We start from the raw sequence: 17,213 nt of genomic DNA, 5'->3' as shown, positions 1-17,213 counted from the left end.
ACAGACAGACAGGAGAGAGAGAGAGAGAGAGAGAGAGAGAGAGAAAGAGAGAAAGAGAGAGAGACAGACAGACAGACAGACAGACAGACAGACAGACAGACAGACAGACAGACAGACAGACAGACAGACAGACAGACAGACAGACAGACAGACAGACAGACAGACAGACAGACAGACAGACAGATAGATAGATAGATAGATAGATAGATAGATAGATAGATAGATAGATAGATAGATAGATAGATAGATAGATAGATAGATAGATAGATAGATAGATAGATAGAGAGTTCTCTCATCCTTTTTTGTTGTTGTACCTGAGTGTGCTGAGAGTCTCGTCATAGTTGATGTCAGCTGGACTGAGAGCAGCAACCATGGCAGTACGAGAGTTTCCCCCTGAGCAAAACAGAAGATCAGAAGAATTAGGGTCTATCAGATTGATTAAGACCGTTTACGTACGTAAACGTAGGATTGTACGTAGGATTTATATGAAGTCAGCAAGATCTGTTTCTGGGATCAGAGATTACTGAGTTAGTAAACTAGTCTGAATGTTCATTGAGCAAGGTGAGGTAATAAGTTTCCGTAAAGTTAAAGGTTCCTACCTAAGTTCTCTCTCAGTAGCCAGGTCAACACAGAGTCTCTGTAAAGTTAAAGGTTCCTACCTAAGTTCTCTCTCAGTAGCCAGGTCAACACAGAGTCTCTGTAAGGGATGTGACTCTCCACTTTCTTTTTCTTCTTGTTCTTATTTTGTGCAGAATCCTACAAAAGTGAATAATAAAATATCAACTTTATTTTCCAGCTTATATTGTAAAACAAAAATATGAATGATCCATGTGTATAAATATAAGTCATCCATACCACTTCGGCCAAGGCAGAGATGACTTTCCCCAGAGTGGTCAGAGACTTGTTGATGTTTGCTCCTTCCTGTAACAGGACAAGGGAAAGCAAAAAGCCTTTTCAATGGAAGTCGAAGAATAATATGGTCAAACGCAACTCAATCACCTCACAAGTAAAAAGATACCCCCCTAGGTAAACACCAAGAAACTCACTACGAGCAGTATATAACCATTTTAATCATTCAAATGTATTCATTACACAAAGACTGAAAACTAGAAAACGTGAAACTTGAAAACTATGTAACAAAGAAGCAGAGGGAGAGGAAGAGGAAGAAGAGGATGAAGAGACAGAGGATGAAGAGACAGAGGAGGAAGAAAGACAGAGGGAGAAAGACAGAGGAGGAAGAAAGACAGAGGAAGGAGAAAGACAGAGGAGGAAGAAAGACAGAGGAGGAAGAAAGAGAGAGGAAGTAGAAAGACAGAGGAGGGAGAAAGACAGAGGAGGAAGAAATAGAGAGGAGGGAGAAAGACAGAGGAGGGAGAAAGAGAGAGGAGGGAGAAAGACAGAGGAGAAAGACAGAGGAGGAAGAAAGACAGAGGAAGGAGAAAGACAGAGGAGAAAGACAGAGGAAGGAGAAAGACAGAGGAGGAAGAAAGACAGAGGAGGGAGAAAGACAGAGGGAGAAAGACAGAGGAGGGAGAAAGACAGAGGAAGGAGAAAGACAGAGGAAGGAGAAAGACAGAGGAAGGAGAAAGACAGAGGAGGGAGAAAGACAGAGGAGGGAGAAAGACAGAGGAGGGAGAAAGACAGAGGAGAAAGACAGAGGAGGAAGAAAGACAGAGGAAGGAGAAAGACAGAGGAAGGAGAAAGACAGAGGAAGGAGAAAGACAGAGGAAGGAGAAAGACAGAGGAGGGAGAAAGACAGAGGAGGGAGAAAGACAGAGGAGGAAGACAGAGGAGGGAGAAAGACAGAGGAGGAAGAAAGACAGAGGAGGGAGAAAGACAGAGGAAGGAGAAAGACAGAGGAGGAAGAAAGACAGAGGAGGAAGAAAGACAGAGGAGGGAGAAAGACAGAGGAGGGAGAAAGACAGAGGAGGGAGAAAGACAGAGGAGGGAGAAAGACAGAGGGAGAAAGACAGAGGGAGAAAGACAGAGGGAGAAAGACAGAGGAGGAAGAAAGACAGAGGAGGAAGAAAGACAGAGGAGGAAGAAAGACAGAGGAGGGAGAAAGACAGAGGAGGGAGAAAGAAAGAGGAGGAAGAAAGACAGAGGAGGGAGAAAGACAGAGGAGGGAGAAAGACAGAGGAAGGAGAAAGACAGAGGAGGAAGACAGAGGAGGGAGAAAGACAGAGGAAGGAGAAAGACAGAGGAGGGAGAAAGACAGAGGAGGAAGACAGAGGAGGAAGAAAGACAGAGGAAGGAGAAAGACAGAGGAGGGAGAAAGACAGAGGAGGAAGACAGAGGAGGGAGAAAGACAGAGGAGGGAGAAAGACAGAGGAGGAAGAAAGACAGAGGAGGAAGACAGAGGAGGGAGAAAGACAGAGGAGGAAGACAGAGGAGGGAGAAAGACAGAGGAGGAAGACAGAGGAGGGAGAAAGACAGAGGAGGAAGAAAGACAGAGGAGGAAGACAGAGGAGGGAGAAAGACAGAGGAGGAAGACAGAGGAGGAAGAAAGACAGAGGAAGGAGAAAGACAGAGGAGGAAGACAGATGAGGGAGAAAGACAGAGGAGGGAGAAAGACAGAGGAGGGAGAAAGACAGAGGAGGAAAGACAGAGGAGGGAGAAAGACAGAGGAGGGAGAAAGACAGAGGAGGAAGAAAGACAGAGGAGGAAGACAGAGGAGGGAGAAAGACAGAGGAGGGAGAAAGACAGAGGAGGGAGAAAGACAGAGGAGGAAAGACAGAGGAGGGAGAAAGACAGAGGAGGGAGAAAGACAGAGGAGGAAGAAAGACAGAGGAGGGAGAAAGACAGAGGAGGGAGAAAGACAGAGGAGGAAGACAGAGGAGGGAGAAAGACAGAGGAGGGAGAAAGACAGAGGAGGGAGAAAGACAGAGGAGGGAGAAACCTTGAGCCGGGTCCCTTTGGCTCCTGTGGAGTCGGCCCTCTCGCTGCCGGCCAAATCCACCAGGCTGATTTTGCTGACCTGTGACAGAAACATCAATGTGAGTGCAGGGATATGCATTAGCTGACTAAAGTCCTTTATTCTCACAGTTGGCAGCAACAGTTGGCACCAGACACCCTCCTTCACAATGTCACGGACACATTATCAAGTGCCCTCACAGGCACACGTAGGGCGACAAGTTACTTTTTTCAATTAGCTTTAAAGCCTAAATCCTTAATTCGTTTTTCAGTCCAATAGCAGCCAATAACTCTTTTTCCCTATATACAGCTGAGGGATGAGGCTGGAGCAATTTAAACCAATCTGAAATTGATAGATGGCGCTATGGGTGCAAGCACTGATAACAAAACAAAAAACAGCAATTAATTCATTTTTTTTTTATGTCCTTGAAATCACAGAGTTCAAGCAGTTTACAGAGAGCTTTGGATGAATCTCAGAATAATGTTTCTCTGTTTCTCTCTCCTCACATCTCTCTGATGTTTTAAAGGCAATTTAGCACCTTATTTTTCCCTCAATGCCAGAAACCCAGATAATATTAACCTTAGAGCACTTGATTTAAATCAATTATTATAATATTATAATGTTATTTTAAAAGTTAGGTTTGTTATTTTCTCCAAATCAACTCTAACTTTCGGAGGGGGGGAAAAATCCCTACAAGACCGCTAAGGTCACCATCACACGATTATTATTTTTTTTAAACGTAGTAAAAAGTGGGATACGTTTGTGAGAATAAGGCGTCTACTCGTCAATCTGAAGGGCACATTTCATCCCTGACAACGTCCACTCTGCTATCAACAATGGAAGGAGAGCTTCAGCAAGAAGTTGTTCTTCTCAAAGTGGATGCTGTCCCTACCAGCGATGTGGCTCCTAAAGCATCTCAAACAGCCAGCAGCATCAGCAGAGACCGTGAGAATGGAAGTGAAACGGGGGTAAGTGAAAGAGCTAGCGTGCTTCCTTCCTGCTAACGTTAGCTAGCTATAGAGCATTTAGTTCACATCTTCCATCTAAATAACACTGATATAACTAACCAAATGTAAACATGTCTGCCAGGTGCTGGTAGCTAAATGCTGATGGTGTCACACTATAGAGAGTACAAGCTTATGGGAAATAATTGTTTTAGCCGTGACGGAGGTCACTGTTACTGTATAGAGCAAGTTTTCAAGGTGTTTGTGGGGGGTTGCGCGTTGGGGTAAATCGGCCATTCTGTGGCTCCGGGAGGACAATGACCCAACACACCTCCAGGCTGTGTAAGTGTTATTTTGACCAAGAAGGAGAGAGATGGAGGGCTGCATCAGGATGACACCAATTGAGATGGTTTGGGTTGAGTTGGACTGCAGAGTGAAGGAAAAGCAGCCAACAAGTGCTCAGCATATGTGGGAACTCCTTCAAGACTGTTGGAAAATAATTCCAGGTGAAGCTGGTTGAGAGAATGCCAAGAGTGTGTAAAGCTGTCATCAAGGCAAAGGGTGGCTACTTTGAAGAATCTCAAATATAAAATATATTTTGATCTGTTTAACACTTTTCTGGTTACTACATGATTCCATATGTGTTATTTCATAGTTTTGATGTATTCACTATTATTCTACAATGTAGAAAATAGTAAAAAAAAAAAAAAAAAACTTGAATGAGTAGGTGTGTCCTAACTTTTGACTGGCACTGTAGCTATCTAAGTTTGTCACTGGTATGGGCTAGTAAATATCCTAAACCTAGCCAACTAGACTGATTGCCGCGAACTAAAACCGAACATTCTCGCTAATGTTCACTCAAATACGTATTTCCACGGGTAATTGATTAAATGCAATGTTTATTCTATAAATATTCTATATGTTGTTGTCATATTGTAGAAAATCCTCACAGCCATGTAAACCATGTACAGTAAGATACTACAGCCAATACGTTCCCCCAACATGTGAGTCATAGAACCCACGTATATTAGTTACTATAAACAGGTTCGTTCGGGGCGCTGAATGCTGATTGGCTGACAGCTGTGGTACTGTATATCAGACCGTATACCACCGGTATGACAAAACATTTATTTGTACAGCTCTAACTACGTTGGTAACCAGTTTATAACAGCAATAAGGCACCTCGGGGGTTTGTGGTATTTGGCCAATATACCACGGCTAAGGGCTGTATCCAGGCACTCCGCGTTGTGTTGTGACTAAGAACAGCTCTTATCCGTGGTATATTGGCCATATACCACACCTCCTCGGGCCTTATTGCTTATTTATACAGCAACAACTACATACATATCTGTTAGAGTCCAATATCTGCTACCTGAACTTTAAAGAAGAATGTGAGGAGAGAGGAAGCAAGGAGAGAGGAAGCAAGGAGATTCAAACCTGGTTGCACTTCACTGTACTACAGTGTACTGTATAATATGAAGAGAGATCATTCTGGCCGAGACGGCGCCCCCCCCCCCTACCTTCTCAGAGGTGTTATCAGTCTCAACATCGTGTCGTTTCTGAGTGAAGATGATGTTGAACACAGCGTGGGAGCGACTGCTAGTCTCGTTCATGTTGGTGGCGGCCACCGTCCTGCAGAGAAGAAGAGAATGTTGGGTCACGTTTATTTGGCACCAAAATTGAAGAAAACTGACGGAAACAGGATTTACCTTTCCTGGACTTGTCCAATAAGAAACATTAATTTGTACTTTGTGCCCCACTGAACATGACCCTGATCTGTGTCACTTCAACAACACCACAGAACATCCTGTATGATGTAACACCACAGAACATCCTGTATGATGCAACACCACAGAACATCCTGTATGATGTAACAGCACAGAACATCCTGTATGATGTAACAGCACAGAACATCCTGTATGACGCAACACCACAGAACATCCTGTATGATGCAACACCACAGAACATCCTGTATGATGTAACACCACAGAACGAACATCCTGTATGATGTAACACCACAGAACGAACATCCTGTATGATGTAACACCACAGAACATCCTGTATGACGCAACACCACAGAACATCCTGTATGATGTAACACCACAGAACATCCTGTATGACGTAACACCACAGAACATCCTGTATGATGCAACACCACAGAACATCCTGTATGATGTAACACCACAGAACATCCTGTATGATGTAACACCACAGAACATCCTGTATGATGTAACACCACAGAACATCCTGTATGACGCAACACCACAGAACATCCTGTATGATGTAACACCACAGAACATCCTGTATGACGCAACACCACAGAACATCCTGTATGATGTAACACCACAGAACATCCTGTATGATGTAACACCACAGAACATCCTGTATGACGCAACACCACAGAACATCCTGTATGACGCAACACCACAGAACATCCTGTATGATGTAACACAACACAGAACATCCTGTATGATGTAACACCACAGAACATCCTGTATGACGCAACACCACAGAACATCCTGTATGATGCAACACCACAGAACATCCTGTATGATGTAACACCACAGACGCATTGAGACAGAAGAAGAAGAACAACAACCCCATAACAATGGTTGAGTCATCTGGGATCAGTCTATGATCCATCCTAATAATGAAGCACAGAAACCTCCACGGTGAATAGTTTTATACGAGGGGCTAAAATTAATTGCAACAAGATAAGCCAAAGAACAGATCCATTAAAACGAATTTCCCCAAATGCTCTCTAGCAACCAAAACATTAATTTTCAGCTGCCTAATGGGAAATTACATAAAATTTGAGGTGGTTTAAGCCGGTTCGTCAACGGCTGGTTCTGCTACTGTATAATTGCGATTGTTAGTTTCGAGCTAATGAAACGAGACAATGTGCTAATTTGTAGTAAACTGGGGGGGAATAGAACACAGTCCAGAGTGTTGCAGTAGGGAGAATGGAGTCATTAGAACACAGCCCAGAGTGTTGCAGGAGAGAGAATGGAGTCATTAGAACACAGCCCAGAGTGTTGCAGGAGAGAGAATGGAGTCATTAGAACACAGTCCAGAGTGTTGCAGGAGAGAGAATGGAGTCATTAGAACACAGCCCAGAGTGTTGCAGGAGAGAGAATGGAGTCATTAGAACACAGTCCAGAGTGTTGCAGGAGAGAGAATGGAGTCATTAGAACACAGTCCAGAGTGTTGCAGTAGAGAGAATGGAGTCATTAGAACACAGCCCAGAGTGTTGCAGTAGAGAGAATGGAGTCATTAGAACACAGCCCAGAGTGTTGCAGGAGAGAGAATGGAGTCATTAGAACACAGCCCAGAGTGTTGCAGTAGAGAGAATGGAGTCATTAGAACACAGCCCAGAGTGTTGCAGGAGAGAGAATGGAGTCATTAGAACACAGCCCAGAGTGTTGCAGGAGAGAGAATGGAGTCATTAGAACACAGTCCAGAGTGTTGCAGTAGAGAGAATGGAGTCATTAGAACACAGCCCAGAGTGTTGCAGTAGAGAGAATGGAGTCATTAGAACACAGCCCAGAGTGTTGCAGGAGAGAGAATGGAGTCATTAGAACACAGCCCAGAGTGTTGCAGTAGAGAGAATGGAGTCATTAGAACACAGTCCAGAGTGTTGCAGTAGAGAGAATGGAGTCATTAGAACACAGCCCAGAGTGTTGCAGTAGAGAGAATGGAGTCATTAGAACACAGTCCAGAGTGTTGCAGGAGAGAATGGAGTCATTAGAACACAGCCCAGAGTGTTGCAGTAGAAAGAATGGAGTCATTAGAACACAGCCCAGAGTGTTGCAGTAGAGAGAATGGAGTCATTAGAACACAGCCCAGAGTGTTGCAGGAGAGAGAATGGAGTCATTAGAACACAGCCCAGAGTGTTGCAGGAGAGAGAATGGAGTCATTAGAACACAGTCCAGAGTGTTGCAGGAGAGAGAATGGAGTCATTAGAACACAGCCCAGTGTTGCAGGAGAGAGAATGGAGTCATTAGAACACAGCCCAGAGTGTTGCAGGAGAGAATGGAGTCATTAGAACACAGTCCAGAGTGTTGCAGTAGAGAGAATGGAGTCATTAGAACACAGTCCAGAGTGTTGCAGGAGAGAGAATGGAGTCATTAGAACACAGCCAAGAGTGTTGCAGGAGAGAGAATGGAGTCATTAGAACACAGTCCAGAGTGTTGCAGTAGAGATAATGGAGTCATTAGAACACAGTCCAGAGTGTTGCAGTAGAGATAATGGAGTCATTAGAACACAGTCCAGAGTGTTGCAGGAGAGAGAATGGAGTCATTAGAACACAGTCCAGAGTGTTGCAGTAGGGAGAATGGAGTCATTAGAACACAGCCCAGAGTGTTGCAGGAGAGAGAATGGAGTCATTAGAACACAGCCCAGAGTGTTGCAGGAGAGAGAATGGAGATTAGAACACAGCCCAGAGTGTTGCAGGAGAGAGAATGGAGATTAGAACACAGCCCAGAGTGTTGCAGGAGAGAGAATGGAGTCATTAGAACACAGTCCAGAGTGTTGCAGTAGAGAGAATGGAGTCATTAGAACACAGCCCAGAGTGTTGCAGTAGAGAGAATGGAGTCATTAGAACACAGCCCAGAGTGTTGCAGTAGGGAGAATGGAGTCATTAGAACACAGCCCAGAGTGTTGCAGTAGAGAGAATGGAGTCATTAGAACACAGCCCAGAGTGTTACAGTAGAGAGAATGGAGTCATTAGAACACAGTCCAGAGTGTTGCAGGAGAGAGAATGGAGTCATTAGAACACAGCCCAGAGTGTTGCAGTAGGGAGAATGGAGTCATTAGAACACAGCCCAGAGTGTTGCAGTAGAGAGAATGGAGTCATTAGAACACAGCCCAGAGTGTTGCAGTAGAGAGAATGGAGTCATTAGAACACAGTCCAGAGTGTTGCAGGAGAGAGAATGGAGTCATTAGAACACAGCCCAGAGTGTTGAAGGAGAGAATGGAGTCATTAGAACACAGCCCAGAGTGTTGCAGGAGAGAGAATGGAGTCATTAGAACACAGTCCAGAGTGTTGCAGTAGAGAGAATAGAGTCATTAGAACACAGTCCAGAGTGTTGCAGGAGAGAGAATGGAGTCATTAGAACACAGCCCAGAGTGTTGCAGTAGAGAGAATGGAGTCATTAGAACACAGCCCAGAGTGTTGCAGTAGAGAGAATGGAGTCATTAGAACACAGCCCAGAGTGTTGCAGTAGAGAGAATGGAGTCATTAGAACACAGCCCAGAGTGTTGCAGGAGAGAGAATGGAGTCATTAGAACACAGCCCAGAGTGTTGCAGGAGAGAGAATGGAGTCATTAGAACACAGTCCAGAGTGTTGCAGGAGAGAGAATGGAGTCATTAGAACACAGTCCAGAGTGTTGCAGGAGAGAGAATGGAGTCATTAGAACACAGCCCAGAGTGTTGCAGGAGAGAATGGAGTCATTAGAACACAGTCCAGAGTGTTGCAGTAGAGAGAATGGAGTCATTAGAACACAGTCCAGAGTGTTGCAGGAGAGAGAATGGAGTCATTAGAACACAGCCCAGAGTGTTGCAGTAGGGAGAATGGAGTCATTAGAACACAGTCCAGAGTGTTGCAGGAGAGAATGGAGTCATTAGAACACAGCCCAGAGTGTTGCAGTAGAGAGAATGGAGTCATTAGAACACAGTCCAGAGTGTTGCAGGAGAGAGAATGGAGTCATTAGAACACAGCCCAGAGTGTTGCAGTAGAGAGAATGGAGTCATTAGAACACAGCCCAGAGTGTTGCAGTAGAGAGAATGGAGTCATTAGAACACAGCCCAGAGTGTTGCAGGAGAGAGAATGGAGTCATTAGAACACAGCCCAGAGTGTTGCAGTAGAGAGAATGGAGTCATTAGAACACAGCCCAGAGTGTTGCAGTAGAGAGAATGGAGTCATTAGAACACAGCCCAGAGTGTTGCAGTAGAGAGAATGGAGTCATTAGAACACAGCCCAGAGTGTTGCAGTAGAGAGAATGGAGTCATTAGAACACAGCCCAGAGTGTTGCAGGAGAGAGAATGGAGTCATTAGAACACAGTCCAGAGTGTTGCAGGAGAGAATGGAGTCATTAGAACACAGCCCAGAGTGTTGCAGGAGAGAGAATGGAGTCATTAGAACACAGCCCAGAGTGTTGCAGGAGAGAGAATGGAGTCATTAGAACACAGCCCAGAGTGTTGCAGTAGAGAGAATGGAGTCATTAGAACACAGCCCAAAGTGTTGCAGTAGAGAGAATGGAGTCATTAGAACACAGCCCAGAGTGTTGCAGGAGAGAGAATGGAGTCATTAGAACACAGCCCAGAGTGTTGCAGTAGAGAGAATGGAGTCATTAGAACACAGCCCAGAGTGTTGCAGTAGGGAGAATGGAGTCATTAGAACACAGCCCAGAGTGTTGCAGGAGAGAGAATGGAGTCATTAGAACACAGTCCAGAGTGTTGCAGGAGAGAATGGAGTCATTAGAACACAGCCCAGAGTGTTGCAGTAGAGAGAATGGAGTCATTTGTCAATACAACCATTTTTCCTCCTGACAAACAACAAAGTGGAAGAACACTGTTCGATACTGACACCTCAGTGGAGGGGTGGATGAATGGACAGAGCACAGTGGAGGGGTGGATGGATGGACAGAGCACAGTGGAGGGGTGGATGGATGGACAGAGCACAGTGGAGGGGTGGATGAATAGACAGAGCACAGTAGAGGGGTGGATGAATAGACAGAGCACAGTGGAGGGGTGGATGAATGGACAGAGCACAGTGGAGGGGTGGATGGATGGACAGAGCACAGTAGAGGGGTGGATGAATAGACAGAGCACAGTGGAGGGGTGGATGGATGGACAGAGCACAGTGGAGGGGTGGATGAATAGACAGAGCACAGTAGAGGGGTGGATGAATAGACAGAGCACAGTGGAGGGGTGGATGAATAGACAGAGCACAGTGGAGGGGTGGATGGATGGACAGAGCACAGTGGAGGGGTGGATGAATAGACAGAGCACAGTGGAGGGGTGGATGGATGGACAGAGCACAGTAGAGGGGTGGATGAATAGACAGAGCACAGTGGAGGGGTGGATGGATGGACAGAGCACAGTGGAGGGGTGGATGAATAGACAGAGCACAGTAGAGGGGTGGATGAATAGACAGAGCACAGTGGAGGGGTGGATGAATGGACAGAGGACAGTAGAGGGGTGGATGAATAGACAGAGCACAGCCGAGGGGTGGATGAATAGACAGAGCACAGTGGAGGGGTGGATGGATAGACAGAGCACAGTAGAGGGGTGGATGAATAGACAGCACAGTGGAGGGGTGGATGAATAGACAGAGCACAGTGGAGGGGTGGATTAATAGACAGAGGACAGTAGAGGGGTGGATGAATAGACAGAGCACAGCCGAGGGGTGGATGAATAGACAGAGCACAGTGGAGGGGTGGATGGATAGACAGAGCACAGTAGAGGGGTGGATGAATAGACAGAGCACAGTAGAGGGGTGGATGAATAGACAGAGCACAGTGGAGGGGTGGATGTATAGACAGAGCACAGTGGAGGGGTGGATGGATAGACAGAGCACAGTAGAGGGGTGGATGAATAGACAGCACAGTGGAGGGGTGGATGGATAGACAGAGCACCGTGGAGGGGTGGATGGATGGACAGAGCACAGTGGAGGGGTGGATGAATAGACAGAGCACAGTAGAGGGGTGGATGAATAGACAGAGCACAGTGGAGGGGTGGATGGATGGACAGAGCACAGTGGAGGGGTGGATGAATAGACAGAGCACAGTAGAGGGGTGGATGAATAGACAGAGCACAGTGGAGGGGTGGATGAATGGACAGAGCACAGTGGAGGGGTGGATGAATAGACAGAGCACAGTAGAGGGGTGGATGAATGGACAGAGCACAGTAGAGGGGTGGATGAATAGACAGAGCACAGTGGAGTGGTGGATGGATGGACAGAGCACAGTGGAGGGGTGGATAGATGGACAGAGCACAGTCGAGGGGTGGATGAATAGACAGAGCACAGTGGAGGGGTGGATGGATAGACAGAGCACAGTGGAGGGGTGGATGGATAGACAGAGCACAGTAGAGGGGTGGATGAATAGACAGAGCACAGTGGAGGGGTGGATGGATAGACAGAGCACAGTAGAGGGGTGGATGAATAGACAGAGCACAGTGGAGGGGTGGATGAATAGACAGAGCACAGTAGAGGGGTGGATGAATAGACAGAGCACAGTGGAGGGGTGGATGAATAGACAGAGCACAGTGGAGGGGCGGATAGATGGACAGAGCACAGTCGAGGGGTGGATGAATAGACAGAGCACAGTGGAGGGGTGGATGGATAGACAGAGCACAGTAGAGGGGTGGATGAATAGACAGCACAGTGGAGGGGTGGATGGATAGACAGAGCACAGTGGAGGGGTGGATGAATAGACAGAGCACAGTGGAGGGGTGGATGAATGGACAGAGCACAGAGCTGTCTGACTGAGCTAAGCAGCACTGATGTATCACCACATAGGTGCGTACAGCTACACATCAGGATGGTACATTTTAGTAAGTTAATGGAGATTTCAAGGTTACAGAACTGCCAGGTATAGAGAAATCAATTCATTCATTGATGAATTAATTAATTATTGAGTAATTTATCATCGACAGGGCTAATATGGTTCCAATACGTTTCAGCATGGACACGTGCTCACCCACCCAACAAGTCTGAAAACTGCAATAATTCATCGTTGTTTTGTACCTACGATCATTGAAATGCCTGTTTGTCCTGTTTGTCTGCTGGAGTGTCCTAGTTATACGGCTATCTCAGCTGGTGTCTGATGTGTTGGTTAATGAACTCTCATGTAAAATCTTTTCTGGTCTGCCAGTTCAAGTCTTCTCAGGCAGTAAATTCCCTTATGGACAGAGCACCGTGTGCTTAATTAATCTATTCATTCTCGTCCAACATGGTACAGAATAGCCTGCTGCGTCTCACCGAGGCTGCGTCCCAAATTGCCCCCCGGTAAGGGCTCTGGTCGAAGGTAACACACTGAACACAGGATGTCATTTAGGACAGGAACCCGAGCAGACGGCTCATAATAATGGCTGGAACGGAGCAAACGGAATGGCATCAAACACATGGAAACCATGGTAACCAAGTGTTTGATGTATTTGATACCATTCCACTGATTCCACTCCAGCCATTAGCACGAGCCCGTCCTCCCCAATTAAGTAGCTACCAGCCTCCCGTGGGGCCCAAACCTTCTCTATACTTTCAATCCATTTAGATGCATGCTCAACCTATTGCTTCCTTCTAAGTGCTATTGCTAACGGGGAGCCAGAATATTTAACATTGACTCCATGAGAAACCCCATCACCCCGTATGCAGTTGAACTCAGCACTGTATTACATTGACAGTCATTTCGCAGACACTCTTGTCCAGACTGACTTAGTGCATTCGTCATAAGGTACCTATGTGAGACAACCACAATCATAGTAAGTCAAACTTTTCCTCAATAAATCAACAAACAGCAAAGTCAGCGCTTGTAAGAGAAGACAAGTGTGAGGATTAATAAAGATACTTTTTGAAGAGGTAGGTTTTCAGACGTTTTTGGGAAGATAGGGACTCAGCTGTCCTGACGTTAGGGGGAAGTTTGTTCCAACATTGGGGTGCCGAGCACCCACCCAGCCATCCACCCAACCACCCACCCAGCCATTCACTCATCCTTCCACCTACCCATCCATCCACCCAACCACCCATCCAGCCATCCACCCACCCAACCACCCATCCAGCCATCCACCCACCCATCCAGCCATTCCCCCACCCACCAACACACCCAACCAAATATCCACCCATCCACCCATCCAGACATCCACCCACCCACCCATCCACCCACCCACCCACCTACCCACCCATCCATCCATCCACCCATCCATCCATCCACCCAACCACCCAACCAAATATCCACCCACCTACCCATCCATCCACCCACCCATCCACCTACCCATCCATCCATCCACCCAACCACCCAACCAAATACCCACCCACCCACCTACCCAGCCATCCACCCACCTACCCATCCATCCATCCACCCAACCACCCAACCAAATACCCACCCACCCACCCACCCAGCCATCCACCCACCCACCCATCCAGCCATTCCCCCACCCACCAACACACCCAACCAAATATCCACCCACCTACCCATCCATCCACCCACCCACCTACCCATCCACCCATCCATCCATCCATCCACCCAACCACCCAACCAAATACCCACCCACCTACCCATCCATCCACCCACCCAACCACCCAACCAAATACCCACCCACCCACCTACCCATCCATCCATCCACCCAACCACCCAACCAAATACCCACCCACCTACCCATCCATCCATCCACCCAACCACCCAACCAAATACCCACCCACCCAGCCATCCACCCACCCACCCACCCAGCCATCCACCCACCCACCCACCCACCCACCCACCCACCCACCCATCCATCCATCCACCCACCCACCCACCTACCCATCCACCCACCCACCCACCCACCCACCCATCCATCCATCCATCCACCCACCCACCTACCCATCCACCCATCCATCCATCCACCCAACCACCCAACCAAATACCCACCCACCTACCCATCCATCCACCCATCCACCCACCCACCTACCCATCCATCCACCCACCCACCCACCCACCCACCTACCCATCCACCCACCCACCTACCCATCCATCCACCCACCCACCCATCCATCCATCCACCCAACCACCCAACCAAATACCCACCCACCTACCCATCCATCCATCCACCCACCCACCCACCCACCTACCCATCCACCCACCCACCTACCCATCCATCCACCCACCCACCCATCCATCCATCCACCCAACCACCCAACCAAATACCCACCCACCTACCCATCCATCCACCCATCCACCCACCCACCCACCCATCCATCCATCCACCCAACCACCCAACCAAATACCCACCCACCTACCCATCCATCCACCCAACCACCCAACCAAATACCCACCCACCTACCCATCCATCCACCCAACCACCCAACCACCCAACCAAATACCCACCCACCTACCCATCCATTCACCCAACCAACCAAACACCCACCTACCCATCCATCCACCCAACCACCCAACCACCCAACCAAATACCCACCCACCCATCCATCCACCGATCCACCCATCCATCCACCCACCTACCCATCCATCCACCCATCCATCCATACATCTGTCCCCTCACCTGGCCTTGTTTCCAGAGTCCATGAGGTCCTGGATGTCGTTGTAGGATGTTACAGCCAGCTTGGACAGGTCCTCTACGTATGGCCCCATCAGGGGGTGTTCCCTCACACGCAGGTTCCCCTTATTCTTAGGGTTCAGGAGGTCACGCACACGCTCACAGTATATTTCCATATAGCTCACCTGAGGAGGAGGGAGGGGGGGGAGGGGGGGGGGATGGGAGAGGGGGGTGGGGGACAAAGAGTTACATTACCAACTAGGTCTTTCTAGTCTTTCTTCAATTCCTCGTTTCCTCTCTCCTCATATCCTTCTCAAAATGCGAATTGGAGCTGGTCTAGGGTTTCCGGGATGATGATATTAATGTGAGTCATGACCAGCCTTTCAAAGCACTTCATGGTTACAGACATGAGTGCTACATTGCGGTAATAATTTAGGCAGGTTACCTTCGCTTTCTTGGGCACAGGGACTATGGTGGTCTGCTTGAAACATGTTAGTATTACAGACTCAGACAGGGAGAGGTTGAAAATGTCAGTGAAGACAGTTGCCAATTGGTCCGTGCATGAGTACACGTCCTGGTAATCCGTCTGGCCCAGCGGCTTTGTGAATGTTGACCTGTTTAAAGGTCTTGCTCACATCGGCTACGGAGAGCGTGATCACAAAGTCTTCCGGAACAGCTGGTGCTCTCATGCATGCTTCAGTTTTGCTTGCCTCGAAGCGAGCATAAAATGCATTTAGCTCGACTGGTAGGCTTGTGTCACTGGGCAACTCGCGGCTGGGTTTAATTTGAAGTCAATAATATCCAACGAGCGTCAGAGCCGGTGTAGTAGGATTCAATCTTAGTCCTGTATTGACGCTTTGCCTGTTTGATGGTTCGTCGGAGGGCGTAGTGGGATTTCTTATACGCGTCCGGATTAGCGTCCCGCTCCTTGAAAGTGGCAGCTTTAGCTGTTAGCTCAGTGCGGATGTTGCCTGTAATCCATGGCTTCTGGTTGGAATAAGTACGTACGTTCACTGAGGGAACGACGACATCGATGCACTTATTGATGAAGCCGGTGATTGAGGTGGTAAACTTCTCAATGCCATTGGATGAATCCCGGAACATATTCCAGTGTGTGCTAGCAAAACAGTCCTGTAGCTTAGCATCCGTGTCATCTGACCAGTTCTGTATTGAGTGAGTAACTGGTACTTCCTGCTTTAGTTTATGCATGTAAGCAGGAATCAAGAGGATAGAATTATGGTCATATTTGCCAAATGGAGGGCGAGGTAGAGCTTTGTATGCGTCTCTGTGTGTGGAGTAAAGGTGGTCTAGAGCTTTTTTTCCTCTAGTTGCACATGTGACGGATTTAAGTTTGCCTTTATTAAAGTCCCCGGCCACTAGGAGCACCGCTTCTGGATGAGCATTTTCTTGTTTGCTTATGGCGGTATACAGCTCGTTAAGTGTGGTCTTAGGGCCAGCATCGGTTTGTGGTGGTAAATAGACTACTATGAATAATATAGATGAGAACTCTCTTGGTAGATAGTGTGGTCTACAGCTTATCATGAGTTACTCTACCTCAGGCGAGCAATACCTTGAGACTTCTTTAATATTAGACATCACGCACCAGCTGTTATTGACAAATAGACATCCCTGCCCCTCGTCTTACCAGACATAGCTGCTCTGTCCTGCCGATGCATGGAAAACCCAGCCAGCTCTATATTTTCCGTGTCGTAGTTCAGCCACAACTCGGTGAAACATAAGATATTACAGTTTTTAATGTCCCGTTGGTAGAATAGTCTTAATCGTAGATCTACCAGTTTATTTTCCAATGATTTTACGTTGGCCAATAATACGGATGGTAGTGGTGGTTTACCTACTCACTGACGAATTCTTACAAGGCAACCCGCACTCCTCCACCTTTTCCCCATTCTTTTCTTCACTCGAATGACGTGGATTTGGGCCTGGTCTTGAGAAAGCAGTACATTCTTCACAGCGGACTCATTAAAGAAAACATATTTATCCAGTTCAAGATGAATAATCGCTGTTCTGATGTCCAGAATCTCTGTTCGGCCATAAGAGACGGAGCAGTAACATTATGTACAAAATAAGTTACGAACAATGTGAA

The 17,213-nt window shown here is 47.3% G+C and overlaps 1 protein-coding gene across 1 annotated transcript; it reads right to left on the bottom strand.

The window, feature by feature from the left end:
• Window positions 1–292: 292 nt before the first annotated feature.
• LOC120041087 (kinesin-like protein KIF1A) lies at window positions 293–15,294 on the bottom strand (the record flags this gene model as incomplete). Its single annotated transcript, XM_038986057.1, has 6 exons — window positions 293–393; window positions 660–756; window positions 856–921; window positions 2,900–2,977; window positions 5,379–5,490; window positions 15,116–15,294. Coding segments are annotated over 6 exons (633 nt in total), but the record flags the coding sequence as incomplete, so codon positions are not given.
• Between the last annotated feature and the right edge of the window lie 1,919 nt (window positions 15,295–17,213).

The sequence above is a fragment of the Salvelinus namaycush genome, unplaced genomic scaffold (assembly GCF_016432855.1).
Source record: "Salvelinus namaycush isolate Seneca unplaced genomic scaffold, SaNama_1.0 Scaffold4034, whole genome shotgun sequence".
NCBI lineage: Eukaryota > Metazoa > Chordata > Actinopteri > Salmoniformes > Salmonidae > Salvelinus > Salvelinus namaycush.
Note: the sequence above shows the minus strand (reverse complement) of the source record. Positions and strands in the feature narration are given on the sequence as shown.